A 14,715-nucleotide genomic window follows, 5' to 3' on the forward strand; every position below is an offset into this window, starting at 1 on the left:
AAGTCTGCTGCTTGTGGCTGGAAAGCCAGACAGGATGTATGTGACTGTTGCCATGGAAACAAAGGGGCAGTCCATTCTGTACTGAGCACCGGATGTTAGCTCAGTGTGTGTCATATGACCTGTACAGGATGTACATAGGTGGAGTTTGAAGTTTCTCTCTGTTTGTTGAAGAGAGCGGACATGTTTTCTCTATATGACTGCTGAAGACAGGAATAAAACATGTAGATACATTTCTGTCTGTGTCTGATTCCCCTCCCTGGGGATATGCTGGAGAGCAGGGAGGAGGAGAAGCAGTTTGGTGTGTTTTTCTCACAGCCTGAGGAAAATCGCCGGAACGGACCTCGTGTGTTTTTCCTACCGGGAGTCGCCGGAGGGAGGTCGAAAGAATTCAGCCGGTGCCTGGAGAGATAGGCACATACCTCTGACCGGCCCTGAATTCAGACATTGGTAGCAGAGGACGGTTGTTACGATCCATGGAAGTCTGCAGAAATAGGAGCAGAGCTCATCCCTCTCCATGGAAGCCTGAGATGGAAGCTGATTCTCTGCAGCCAGAAGCTGACCAGAAGAAGCTGAAAGCCAAGCTACGGAGCCCAGGTATGAGATTTTCGGGCTTAAGAGTGTGAATGCAGATTGATTAATTCTCTGCTTCACGGGAGCAACGTTTGGGAAAAACAGCTCCGAGAGAGAAGGGTCTGCATTCCAAACATTCCTGTGGTTTTTCCTGTCCAAGGAAAGGAATGCGGTTGCTTAGCAACGCAAGATAAGGGCTGGATGTCAGGCTGTGCTCGGAGAAGCAAAAACAGTCGTGTTTTGACTAGGCCCTTACAAAGGAACTGTTGGAAAGGGACTTTCCAAACAGCCAGTGTTATAGCTGCCAGGTGCACAGAGTGTAAACAAGCCAGCTATTGGATTTTAGAGGCTTGTGTTTGAGAGTCAATGCAAGGACTCAAAATGGATGCCAAGAAGGGGGAAGGCCTGCCTTCTCCACCCCTCTTGACCAGTGACAATTATGCATCTTGGTCTATTAAGATGAAGGCCTTGCTGCAGAATCAGAGACTGTTTGGGGTGATTGAAAACCCCATCCCTGCAGCACCAACGCGTGCTTGGGAGTCTCAGGATGTGAAGGCCAGAACTGCTATAATTCTGTGCGTGTCAGACTCTCAGCTTGTTCATATACAAGATTTACAGCACGCGAAAGATGTTTGGGACACGCTGAGAAGGACACATCAGAGAGATGCAGGTTCTTCAGCGTTGCTGTATTTTGAAAAGCTGACTAACCTGAGGCTTGCGTCTGATGGAGATGTTCAGGCGCACCTGACGGAAATGAAATTTCTGCGTCAGCAGATGGTGGAACGCAATTTCCGTCTGCAGGAGGAAGTGTTTTGCTTCATGGTGATCAACAGTCTGAATCGGACTTACAAAACGGTTGCCAGTCAGCTGGGGTCTCTCCCAGCGCAAGATCTAACGTCGGACAGGGTCTTTGCCGTCGTCCTGAACGAACATGACAGACTTGCCGCCCTGGAAGTCAAGGACAGGGGGAGACAAGAACGGAGTTCTGACACCCCCACTGCTGTAGCTACTGGAGGAGACGCCGTAGCTTTGAACGTTGTCCGATGCCACAATTGTGAACAGACTGGGCATCTTCAGCGGAACTGCAGGAAGCCACGTCAGAACAAAGGAGCCAAGGGAAGCTCCACGAAGTCTGAGGCGTCAGGCAGAAGTCATGCCAAATCACAGGCGAAGCCTGCAAAGGCTTTGATGTCCCTAAAAGCCACACCACAAGTGGGGAATTCCTTCGTTTTAGACACGGGAGCGACGGTTCACATGACCCATCGCAGGGATTTGTTTTCGTCGTTTAAGAAGCAAAGCTTCGTTGTACAACAAGCCAACGGTCAAGAGCTGGAAGCCACCGGAATTGGGACTGTGTATCTTAAAAGTCTGAACTTGACCATAAACAATGTTTATTTGGTTCCAGAGTTGAAATACAATCTGCTCAGCGTTTCGCAGATTGCCAAGAAGGGACTAAAACTGTCCTATGATGATCAACACTGCGAGATCCACAAAGATGGAGAGCTGTATCTTTCTGCCAAAGAGAAAGATGGACTGTATTTGTTGACTTTTGATCAAAGTGATTACATGGAATGTAATTCTTGTGATTCTAACATGATTTCTTTTGCAGGTGTAGCTGAAAAGAACGCCAAGCAGGTCACCTCGAGGGTTGACAAGGCATTTCAGCGGGTGTATGCTGATGTGATTGGTCCTTTAGCACCATCTAGAGGCAATGCAAAGTATTACCTAATATGTGTTGATTCTTTCACAGGTTTTGTCTGGATTTATCTTTTGGAGAGACCGAAAGAAGCCTTAGAAAGGTTTAAAGAGTTTTGTGACAAAGTTAAAAATATGCATGATGCTGACATAGATTGTCTTTGCACAGATGAGAAGCCAATTTTTCTCTTACAGGATTTCCAGAGGTTCCTGAAGAAGAAAGGGATAAGACACAAAATTGCAGCTTCTGAAGAAGCTTGGAAGAGATGTGTCTGTGTTAGGGTGAACAAAGAATTGCAAGAGGGAATGGAAGCGCAATTGCTTAGTTCACATCTGCCACATGAGTACTGGGCTGAGTCACTAATGTCGTATTGTTACACATGGTTGAGAAAGGTTTCAAAAGACTTGGGTTGTTCTCCTTTTGAGAAACTGTTCCACAGAAAACCTTCTGTTGCCCATTTCAAGGTTTTTGGGTCTCATGTGAGGACAGAAGCTCCAGGTGGAGTAAAGAATGCCAGAGGCATTTTTGTGGGTTATGAAAAGGGTCTCTACAGAGTAATTTTGTCTGAATCTGGTAAGGCGATTCTCACAAAATTTCTAGAGAGTGCTCCTGAACAGGAGCAAGTGATTGTTCACACATTTCCCACAGGAGATGATGATGATTCTGATGATGATGATGATGAGTTTGATCTTATTGAGTTCAGTAGTACTGATGATGACAGCGATAGCTCAGACAGCTCAGTTGTCACAGTCATTGAGAGGAAATCTCACACAATGACTAGACCCTCAGAAGAGGAGGATGAACCACTGATTAAGCTTAGTACTGGTTCTTCAGAGAGTTCAGAGGCTGAACCAGAAAGCAAGGGAGAGCAGCACCTCTTACGTAGGTCTGAGAGAGCAACGAAGGGTGTACCACCCAAGAGGTATTCAAAAGAGTTTGCCAACCAAACTATTGCATGTGTTGCTGTTGTAAACGACCAAGGTCAAATTGAAGCTGTGTCTGAGTCAGAGACAAAGGCACAACAGAGAGTTGCTAACCAAGGTAATGCAGAAGCACTCATTCCTTGGAAGTCACACAACCAGAGAGGTACATTGGTAAAACCAATGGCGGGTAGTTCCAAGGGTGGAACTGAAACAACAGGGGAGTGTTATACATATAACAACTGTTTGTTTTCTTCTCTGGATGACGCTTTGCTCGCAGCACGCATTGATACTTTAGGGGGAGTATGTTATTCTAAAGCAGCAATGCAGCAGCAAGCAAAGGCTATAGCAGCCAAGTCTGCTGCTTGTGGCTGGAAAGCCAGACAGGATGTATGTGACTGTTGCCATGGAAACAAAGGGGCAGTCCATTCTGTACTGAGCACCGGATGTTAGCTCAGTGTGTGTCATATGACCTGTACAGGATGTACATAGGTGGAGTTTGAAGTTTCTCTCTGTTTGTTGAAGAGAGCGGACATGTTTTCTCTATATGACTGCTGAAGACAGGAATAAAACATGTAGATACATTTCTGTCTGTGTCTGATTCCCCTCCCTGGGGATATGCTGGAGAGCAGGGAGGAGGAGAAGCAGTTTGGTGTGTTTTTCTCACAGCCTGAGGAAAATCGCCGGAACGGACCTCGTGTGTTTTTCCTACCGGGAGTCGCCGGAGGGAGGTCGAAAGAATTCAGCCGGTGCCTGGAGAGATAGGCACATACCTCTGACCGGCCCTGAATTCAGACCTCTCATTCGAGCATCCGATGCTAGTAGGTTGGAGCTATAGGAAATGGCTCGACTCCATGCTCGTTTTACAATTGAGGGCTGGGCGAACTCAAGTCGTAGGGCTGCACCTGAGACACATCTCGGGACACCGGAAAGAGATTTCAGAAACATGTGAAGTGGGCGATCCAAGTTACCTGATATTGCTGTAGTCCATACCTCGCAGCCATATAATAATTTAGGGACAACTTTGGCATTAAATATTTGAATTGCTGCTGGAAGGTGTTTGCCGCCCTTCTGATGATAAAATCGGACAATGGCATTAGAGGTCGTGGTTGCAGCAAGAGAGGCAGATTGTAGATGGGTGGTCCAGGAGAGATTATAAGTAAATATTAAGCCTAGATATTTAAAGGCTTTTACCTTTTCTAAGTAGCCACCTGTGATCTTAAGCGGCTCCAGCTTGAGTTTGCGGGAATGAGTGAAGTGGAGGACTTTCGATTTTTTATAATTAATATTAAGAGCTTCCGCCTTACAATAGGCGATAAATGCATTAATTGCATTTGCTAGGTCCGCAGCTGTTCTGGATAAGATGACGGCATCATCTGCATAGAAAAGGGAAGCAACTGGGTGGCCTGCTAGGTGAGGAGGATACTTAGTTGCTAGCTTCAAAGGGGAAAGAGCATCATGAAGATAAAGATTAAACAGTAAAGGGGCCAAGAGACAACCTTGTCGGACGCCCCTGGCCGTTGGAAATGGAGTGGTAAGGGAGCCGTTGGGATCAATTCGAATGCGAGCTGTGGTGTTTGAATAAAGGGAAATAATTAGGGAGAGGAGGTGCGGATCAATTCCCAGATGGGCAAGTTTGGACCATAATCTTTGCCTAGGAATGGAATCAAAGGCGGCCTCCAAGTCCATGAAAGCGGCAAACAGGTGGCCATGCCTTGGTGCAGTGTATTTACTGGCAAGGTGATAAAGAGTTAGACAGTGGTCCATGGTTGATGCTGACTTCCGGAAGCCAATCTGTTCTGGCGGTAGAATGTTTCTCTCATGTACCCATGAAAGAAGTTCTTCCAGTAAAACAGCGGCAAATATTTTCCCCGGAATAGATAGTAAACTGATGGGGCGATAGAATCATAGAATCATAGAATCATAGAATCATAGAGTTGGAAGAGACCACAAGGGCCATCGAGTCCAACCCCCTGCCAAGCAGGAAACACCATCAGAGCACTCCTGACATATGGTTGTCAAGCCTCTGCTTAAAGACCTCCAAAGAAGGAGACTCCACCACACACCTTGGCAGCAAATTCCACTGTCGAACAGCTCTTACTGTCAGGAAGTTCTTCCTAATGTTTAGGTGGAATCTTTTTTCTTGTAGTTTGGAACCATTGCTCCGTGTCCGCTCCTCTGGAGCAGCAGAAAACAACCTTTCTCCCTCCTCTATGTGACATCCTTTTATATATTTGAACATGGCTATCATATCACCCCTTAACCTCCTCTTCTCCAGGCTAAACATGCCCAGCTCCCTTAGCCGTTCCTCATAAGGCATTGTTTCCAGGCCTTTGACCATTTTGGTTGCCCTCCTCTGGACACGTTCCAGTTTGTCAGTGTCCTTCTTGAACTGTGGTGCCCAGAACTGGACACAGTACTCCAGGTGAGGTCTGACCAGAGCAGAATATAGTGGCACTATTACTTCCCTTGATCTAGATGCAATACTCCTATTGATGCAGCCCAGAATTGCATTGGCTTTTTTAGCTGCCGCGTCACACTGTTGGCTCATGTCAAGTTTGTGGTCAACCAAGACTCCTAGATCCTTTTCACATGTACTGCTCTCAAGCCAGGTGTCACCCATCTTGTATTTGTGCCTCTCATTTTTTTTGCCCAAGTGCAATACTTTACATTTCTCCCTATTAAAATTCATCTTGTTTGTTTTGGCCCAGTTCTCTAATCTGTCAAGGTCATTTTGAAGTGTGATCCTGTCCTCTGGGGTGTTAGCCACCCCTCCCAGTTTGGTGTCATCTGCAAATTTGATCAGGATGCCCTTGAGTCCATCATCCAAGTCGTTGATAAAGATGTTGAATAAGACCGGGCCCAAGACAGAACCCTGTGGCACCCCACTAGTCACTCTTCTCCAGGATGAAGAGGAACCATTGATGAGCACCCTTTGGGTTCGGTCAGTCAGCCAGTTACAAATCCACTGAGTGGTAGCATAGTCAAGACCGCATTTTACCAGCTTCTTTACAAGAATATCATGGGGCACCTTGTCAAATGCCTTGCTGAAATCAAGGTAGGCTACATCCACTGCGTTCCCTTCATCTACCAGGCTTGTAATTCTGTCAAAAAACGAGATCAGGTTAGTCTGACACGACTTATTTTTCAGAAATCCATGCTGACTATTGGTGATCACAGTATTCCTTTCTAGGTGCTCACAAACTGTTTGCTTAATGATCTGCTCCAGAATCTTCCCTGGTATTGATGTCAGACTGACTGGGCGGTAATTATTTGGGTCCTCTCTTTTCCCCTTTTTGAAAATAGGGACAACATTTGCCCTCCTCCAGTCTGCCGGGACTTCGCCTGTTCTCCAGGAATTCTCAAAGATGACTGCCAGTGGTTCTGAGATCACATCTGCCAGTTCTTTTAATACTCTTGGATGCAGTTCATCTGGCCCTGGAGACTTGAATACATCTAAACTAGCCAAGTATTCTTGTACTATCTCCTTAGTTATTCTGGGCTGTGTTTCCTCTGCTGAATCATTTGCTCCAAATTCTTCAGGTCGGGCATTGTTTTCTTTATCGGAGAAGACTGAGGCAAAGAAGGCATTGAGGAGTGCAGCCCTTTCTGTGTCCCCTGTTTGCATTTCACCATCTTCTCCTCTGAGTGACCCCACGGTTTCTTTGTTCTTCCTTTTGCTACGAACATACCCATAAAAGCCTTTTTTGTTGCTTTTAACCTCTCTAGCAAGCCTGAGTTCATTCTGTGCTTTAGCTTTTCTGACTTTGTGTCTACACGTGCTGGCTATTTGTTTGAATTCCTCTTTGGTGGTTTCCCCCCTTTTCCATTTTTTGTACACATCCTTTTTTAATCTTAACTCAGTTAAAAGTTCTTTAGATAGCCACCCTGGCTTCTTTAGGTACCTTCCATGTTTCCGTCTCTTTGGTATTGCCTGAAGTTGTGCTTTTACTATCTCCCTCTTAACAAACTCCCAGCCATCATGAACTCCCTTTCCTTTTAGTATTACTGTCCATGGGATCTCACCCAGCACTTCCCTAGGGGTGTTTGGCTGACCGCCTTTGAAAATCGGAACTATTGTAGCTTCTCTCCAGGAGTCGGGGATGTCTAGGGCGGAAGAGATAGCAGTGAATACAGGAGTCAGCTGTTCACTCCACCAAAGAGGATCAGTCAGGAAAAGGTCCAATGGGACCATGTCTGGGCCGGGGGCCTTATTTCTTCGCATGGACATTATGATGTTGAAAATGCGGGTTGAAGTAAAATTTACTGAGGAGGTGGTACTGAGAGAAAAAAGACCTTAATTTTTTTTTTATTTCACCAGAAGGGGGTTACGCACACTCAGCTCCTGCTATCAGCTCAGAAGGGCAGCTTTCCAAGGCTGCTTTGCAAACTGTCTCGCCAGAGTGGTGCATGCTCTGGTTATCTCTCGCTTGGACTACTGCAATGCACTCTACATGGGGCAACCTTTGAAGGTGACCCAGAAACTACAACTAATCCAAAATGTGTTCAAAGTGTTGGTGTTGACCTTTAAAGCCCTAAACGGCCTCGGCCCAGTATACCTGAAGGAGCGTCTCCACCCCCAATGTTCTGCCCGGACGCTGAGGTCCAGCTCTGAGGGCCTTCTGGCGGTTCCCTCACTGCGAGAAGCCAAGTTACAGGGAACCAGGCAGAGGGCCTTCTCGGTAGTGGCACCCGCCCTGTGGAACGCCCTCCCACCAGATGTCAAAGAGAAAAATAACTACCAAAATTTTAGAAGACATTGAAAGGCAGCCCTGTTTAGGGAAGCTTTTAATGTTTAATAGATTATTGTATTTTAGTGTTTTGTTGGAAGCCGCCCAGATGGGTGGGGTATAAATATTATTATTATTATTATTATTATTATTATTAACTGAGCTTTTCGTTCCACTTATGAAGACCTTTTGCCTCATCTGTGGTCTCCAAACACCCTTAACTGGGGAGCCCTGAGCAGGAGTGTGGAAATGATCTGCTTTCCTTGAGGGAAGACGGACATGTGCCGCGGAGTACGGTATTATTGATCTGCTGGTTTATACAATATACTCGCCTCCATCCTTTTCTAATTAGAAATCACTAAGGAAGATGATTGCCAAACAAGCTGACCTTCTGCTTTTGGGTGCAGAGAGATGTCTTTGTTTTGTTTTAAATAGTTTCAGATCAATATGTTCTACCTCCATGGTTGGAGGCAGTGAAGGCAGAACAGATATAGTTTAAATTTCTATTAATGTTTGATTTGTTTTTTTAAAATTATTATTATTATTTCCATGTTTTTAGCTGTTCTGATTTTATCTGTCAGCTGCCTTGAGAAGCTGTCAGGGGAGAAGATGGGGTATAAATAAATATATGATCATAACATAACATAACATAACATAACATAACATAACATAACATTCAGTCAGTAATTTAAAGGGCTTGTTTGTATGGTTCAGTCTAGAACAGAATGGTACAGTCCTCTTCAGTCTGTAGAAATCTGATATGCAGGAGAAATTATCATTATTAACTTGCCTGTTTATAAGATTACTTACCTGCCATTCGCCGTAAGGTACCAGTAAGGGTTGCGAGTTTATAATAATACAACAGAAAACCTAATAAAAGGGTTGATGGATTATTAAAAAAAATAAAACAAAACAATTCCCAACAAAAGCAGTGCAGTATAGGTTCAATGAAACAGAAATTGCCGGTCTAAGGCCACAACTGAGTGCCTTGTGAAGTAGAAAAGTCCCTTGTAAAGGGACCCCTGACCATGAGGTCCAGTCGTGGCCGACTCTGGGGTTGCGGCGCTCATCTCGCTTTATTGGCCAAGGGAGCCGGCGTACAGCTTCCGGGTCATGTGGCCAGCATGACTAAGCCGCTTCTGGCGAACCAGAGCAGCGCACAGAAACACCGTTTACCTTCCCGCCGGAGCGGTACCTATTTATCTACTTGCACTTTGACGTGCTTTCGAACTGCTAGGTTGGCAGGAGCAGGGATCGAGCAGCAGGAGTTCACCCCGTGGCGGGGATTTGAACAGCCGACCTTCTGATTGGCAAGTTCAAGGCTCTGTGGTTTAACCCACAGCACCACCCGCATCCCTATATCTGAACTGTATTGGTCCTTAAATATTTGGCCATGCTCAGCAGGATTAATGGAAGTAGGAGTCTGAAGTGTGTGTCAATATACAGCATTCTTAGCAGTGGGATTAATTTTATTTCTAAACGGTAAAAATATCAGTAAAAGCAGTTAAAAACAAATATTTGAAACATTTATTTATTTTTATTAAAATCAAGCCAGAAGCTAAAAGCCAGATTAAAAACTCATGGCTGCATTCTTTGTCTGGGAAGGCAACCTAAACAAAAATGTTTTTTAGCAGGTGCCGAACCTAAAAAAGACTCTATAAGGGATCTTGTGTCCCCTTATGGGAATAAGGGCAGATTTTCGTTTATTACACTTGTGAATTGGCGGTTTCAAATTAAACTGAGAACTTAAGAACATAGTGCTGATCATGCCAAGGTTGCAGGTTCGATCCCTGTATGGGACAACTGCATATTCCTGCATTGCAAGGGGTTGGGCTAGATGATCCTCAGGGTCCCTTCCAACTCTGATTCAATGAGTCTGTGTGGGCAATCTATCCGGAAGATAAATTGTATTTCGAAGAGCTTGTGATCTAACATGTTTGCCCTTCCTGCCTCAGTTCCTTTCCCTTCTTATCTCTTGTTACCTTCTTTGATGGCATGAGAACAGCCTTTAATGTCCTAATTAGTCGGGAGGTTAATTGATAGTGCTGGGTACCTTCTTTGCTGTTGGACATTGTTTTGAGAAAGTGAGGGATTGGGAGGGGGTGGTTAGTTTGGGAGTCAAAATGGTTTCAGGCCTGTTTTCCTTTTTTTTTTAAATAAATAATATTTATTAAAATTTTAAAGGTTACAAAAAGAGAGAGTAAAAACACCATATCAAACAAGAACAAAACAACGCATCACAATAAGAAAGAAGAAGAAAACAAAGAAAACAACCCCCCCCAAAACAGCTAATCTTCCCATAACTTATCTTTCATTTGCTTGTTTCCTTGACCTCCTCACACCTCCCTTTTTTGTATTCTAGTTCAGTTAACTATTTCAGCAAATCCTTTCCATCTTTTCCACTTTTTGTTCTGTAATTTATCTTAATATAATGTAACTTTACTTTCCCTCCTTTCACCAATTAACAGTCTATTTTTTCCTAAACCCTTATAACATTTCTGCTAAAACCACATAACTTCATTCCAACATCCTTCTAACATTCATTAATTTTACAATGTTTCTGTAGATAGTCTTTAAATTTCTTCCAATCTTCCTCCACGGACTCTTCTCCCTGGTCTCAGGCCTGTTTTCCTGTGCTGCTTCAGACATGTGGTTTATATATTTATGTACGTGTTTGCTTGGTACATTTATGAACATTTATTATATGTATATAGGGACGCGGGTGGCGCTGTGGGTTAAACCACAGAGCCTAGGACTTGCCGATCAGAAGGTCGGTGGTTCGAATCCCTGCGATGGGGTGAGCTCCTGTTGCTCGGTCCCTGCTCCTGCCAACCTAGCAGTTCGAAAGCACATCAAAGTGCAAGTAGATAAATAGGTACCGCTCTGGCGGGAAGGTAAACAGCGTTTCCGTGCGCTGCTCTGGTTCGCCAGAAGCGGCTTAGTCATGCTGGCCACATGACCCGGAAGCTATACGCTGGCTCCCTCGGTCAATAAAGCGTGATGAGCGCAGCAACCCCAGAGTCGGCCACGACTGGACCTAATGGTCAGGGGTCCCTTTACCTTTACCTATTATATGTATAAGACCTTAAATTTTTTATTTCAAGAGCTTAACTGAACTGAGAGCTCTCTTTTGCTTCTTGCTTCCAGGTCTTGCTCCCCGGCACCGCTTGCTCTCCTCATTCCCCCGCACGGCGCTCCGCCGGAATGGGCCCCCATCCGATGGGTTTCCCCATCTGCCTCTCCCTCTGCCTCATCCTGCTCGGCTCCTGCAGCCCGCAATGCCTCGCTTTCTGGGAGGCGGAGGGGCGGCCCGCGAGACAACTACGCCAGGCCTTTCCGGAAGACCCTGGAAACGTGAGCGTCCCGGGTCCAGAAAACCCCTTCAGCTCACCTGCGCAAGCAGCCAGCAGTGCGGCTTCTGGAAACCTCTACGAAGGCATCACAGCCGAGCCGGCCGGAGAGCCGTTAAATACCGCCACCACCATCAAAGCCACGCTACCAACCAGCCTGGATCCTCAAGGTCCTTCAGGGCGCCAGGGTTTGGATGTTGACGCCACTGCCTCAACCCCAGAGGTGGGTGGCAGAGAGCAGCAGTTGGATCCCAGTGTGTCCAGTAAAGAACTGGGGAGCAATGGGCAAAGCGAAGTCCTGCTCGCCCCAGCTGTGATGGCTCCAGAACCGAATGCCAGGGGTGATGGGCTTAGCACGACCGCAGGAGAGCTGGTGGAGGGTGGCGGGGCAGGAGACGGGCTCGGTTCAACGGCGGACGTTTTCGTGCCAGGCGTCTTGGAAGGAGGCAGAAGCGCCACATGGCAACCGGCCACAGAAGAAGCGCCCATTTCCAAAACGATAACCTCCGTGACTCCTTCCCCTCCAGCGGGTCAATATGTTGATTCTGAGCAAGGGCCGGACAGAGACGACCCCTCGGTTTTGAGCAGCACAGAGGGTCCTGTCTTGGCTCTGACTGACGCCGCCTCTGGTTTGCAAAAGGGGATCTCCACGGATCGGGAGCTCTTGGAAGGCGTTCCTGGTGCCGTGGCGACTGTCACGCCACAAAGTGACGACTGGGATGATACAAAATTTGGGCCCGCCAGTCGGGTGGGTGCTCTGGGACCTGTGGCGGAGCTTTATCCTGCCGTGGGGGGAGAGGAAGAGGAAGACGATGTGAAGAAGGCTCTGCCGCCGAGGTTATTGGCAGCCACGGCGAAAGGAAGCGAGAATGTTCAGACCGGGTTGGGCCACACGTCCGCGGCAAGCAGGGAGCCCACCTCGCCCTCTGCTAGCCTGGATCCTGCCCGTGTCACTGACCCGTCAGCGAAAGCTGCAGCCCCCTCTGGGAGCGCAGTGGAAAATGGAGACCCCATTGCCACTTCCCGTTCCAGATCTGTCGCAGAGACCACCGCTACGACGGACGCAACCAAATCAGATGTCTTCCAAACCCCGAGAGATTCGTCAAGAGGTAGATAATTTCCTCCTTTTGCTTTCAGTTTATTTGGTATGCGTCCCTATGACCCGGAAGCTGTACGCCGGCTCCCTTGGCCAATAAAGTGAGATGAGCGCCGCAACCCCAGAGTCGGCCACGACTGGACCTAATGGTCAGGGGTCCCTTTATCTTTACCTTTACCCTATCCCACTTGCCTTCAAGCTGCTCAACAGGGCATACACAGTCCTGCCCCCTCCCCATTTTATCCTGAGAGCCAGTCCATTGGGATGGGTTATGCTGAGCGGTGGTTACTGGCCTGAAGTTGCCCAGTGACCTTCATGGCCAAGGGGGGGGGGGATTTGAACACTGGCCTTCCAGGTCCTCATCTAGCACTCTAACCATTACACCACACTCCTCCTCCTTTGCAGCTTTTCCCCCCAAGAAGGGCTTGGAATAAAGAGCCATTGGCGCAAGAGGACTTGTCTTAGACCACTGAACCTCTTGGGCTTGCTGATCGGAAGGTCGGCAGTTCGAATCCCTGTGACGGGGTGAGCTCCTGTTGCTCTGTCCCAGCTCCTGCCAACCTAGCAGTTTGAAAGCACGCCAGTGCAAGTAGATAAATAGGTATCGCTCCGGCGGGAAGGTAAACGGCATTTCCGTGTGCTCTGGTTTCCGTCACAGTGTCCCGTTGCACCAGAAGCCTTTTAGTCCTGTTGGCCACATGACTTGGAAAGCTGCCTGCGGATAAACGCCAGCTCCCTCAGCTTGAATAGCAAGATGAGCGCTGCAACCCCATAGTCGCCTTTGACTGGACTTAACCATCCAGGGGTCCTTTACCTTTTTTTTACCTGCACTTTGGAATTCCCTCCCTGTTGATATCAAGGAGGTGTCTTCAGTGTGCCCTTTCCGATGCCTGTTAACAATGTTCTTGTTTAAGAAGCCTGCCCAGATTTTGAGAAAGCTGGCACGTGTTTTAATCCGTTTTTAGTCTATTGTAGTTTTTAAAAAATATAAAATTCTGGTTGATTTTATTGTTCTATCTGTTTTGTAAGCCGCTTTGAGGGTTGTTTGATTTTTTTTTACAGTCAAATGGCATATAAATTTTATGAAATGAACAAATAAATAAACCTTCCTTCTTCTGTGTCCCTTATCTGCCCAAAATGATCAGAAGAGATTTTATCTTCTTTGAACCCCTTCCTTGATTTCATTCTGTTTTTGCTGGCTGAGGTCTGGCACCAGAGCCAAGACGTTTGCTTTGGTGTCCCAGACTTCCTTTGTAGCTGGAGTCCTTGGTATTTGACCTGTATTATAACACGGTTGCTGGCAGCATTCGCTCATTCATTGGCCCAGATTGCTCAATAGAGGGTGTGTTCGCATTACTGCCTTCAAGGAGTAAGTTGCTGGGCTCTTTTTTTGTGTGTGTGTGTGTGTTTTTCACATCTCCTTTCTGCTCACATCAGCACAGCTTCATTAGTGTCAGAGTCATTTCTTTCTTTCTTTTTTGTATGGAATCTCCTGGCCCTTCAGGAATTTTATTTACAACCCCCCCACCCCCCAATACACAAATCCACCCTTATTAAACGTGAACATAACATACAGTGAGCATAACATACAACAATATAAACAACCAAATAAAAGACTTCCTTTATCTGGCTTCCTTATTTACTTCTTATAATCTGTTTCCTTTATGAATAATTATTAAGATTTTTCTAATTATAACTTAAATATCCACAAAGTCTCCTGCAGACATTAATCAAAACAAGTCCAGGTATGTATTTTAGGGCACTGTTTTGTGAAGTAGTCTCTGCATTTCCCCCATGCTTTTTGAAACACTTGTCTAGTGTGATCTCTAATTGCCTCTGTTAATCTAGCCTAATCTATCCATATACTCTAACAGTTTGTCTTGCCATTCCTTTTTTCTTGGCACAGTTTCTTTTTTCCAGTTTTTAGCAATTAGGATCCTTGCCGCTCCTGTGGCATAGAGGAATATTTTCTGATCTTCTGTTATCCCTAGTAGATTCATTTCTGTGTGTTCCAGAGAGTGTTGACAGGGCAGGGGTGCTGTTTATCCTACTGAAAGGTGTTCACACCTTGGCTTGAGATGAATTAGGTTTAAGGACTCCAATTGGTGTGAAACTGGTTGGAGAAACAACACATCAACCAATGGAGATGTATGCATTTTGGTTAATGTCATGTTGACGCAGACTAATGTTAACGGAGAAATCTGAGGGCTCCCTTGGACAAAAAACAAGGACACCAGCCAGGAATAGCAGAGCAAAACAGCAGCCAGTAGGCTTGGTCTTTATTGAAGACTGTCGCCACAGGACTCCCACCTGCCACCAGGTGGAACAAAATGGAAGCCCCAAACAAAAGAGC

The 14,715-nt window shown here is 46.2% G+C and overlaps 1 protein-coding gene across 4 annotated transcripts in view; it reads left to right on the forward strand.

Annotated features, from left to right (window-relative positions):
* ARMH4 (armadillo like helical domain containing 4) overlaps positions 1-14,715 on the forward strand; it is an 82,177-nt gene that overhangs the window by 6,923 nt on the left and 60,539 nt on the right. For all 4 annotated transcript variants that reach the window (XM_079991277.1, XM_079991278.1, XM_079991276.1 and 1 more), the window contains exon 2: positions 11,064-12,375. In XM_079991277.1, coding sequence (XP_079847403.1) covers positions 11,064-12,375 — 1,312 coding nt within the window. The remainder of the gene's footprint in view (positions 1-11,063; positions 12,376-14,715) is intronic.

Source organism: Podarcis cretensis, assembly GCF_951804945.1.
Source record: "Podarcis cretensis genome assembly, chromosome: 1".
Classification (NCBI taxonomy): Eukaryota; Metazoa; Chordata; class Lepidosauria; order Squamata; family Lacertidae; genus Podarcis; species Podarcis cretensis.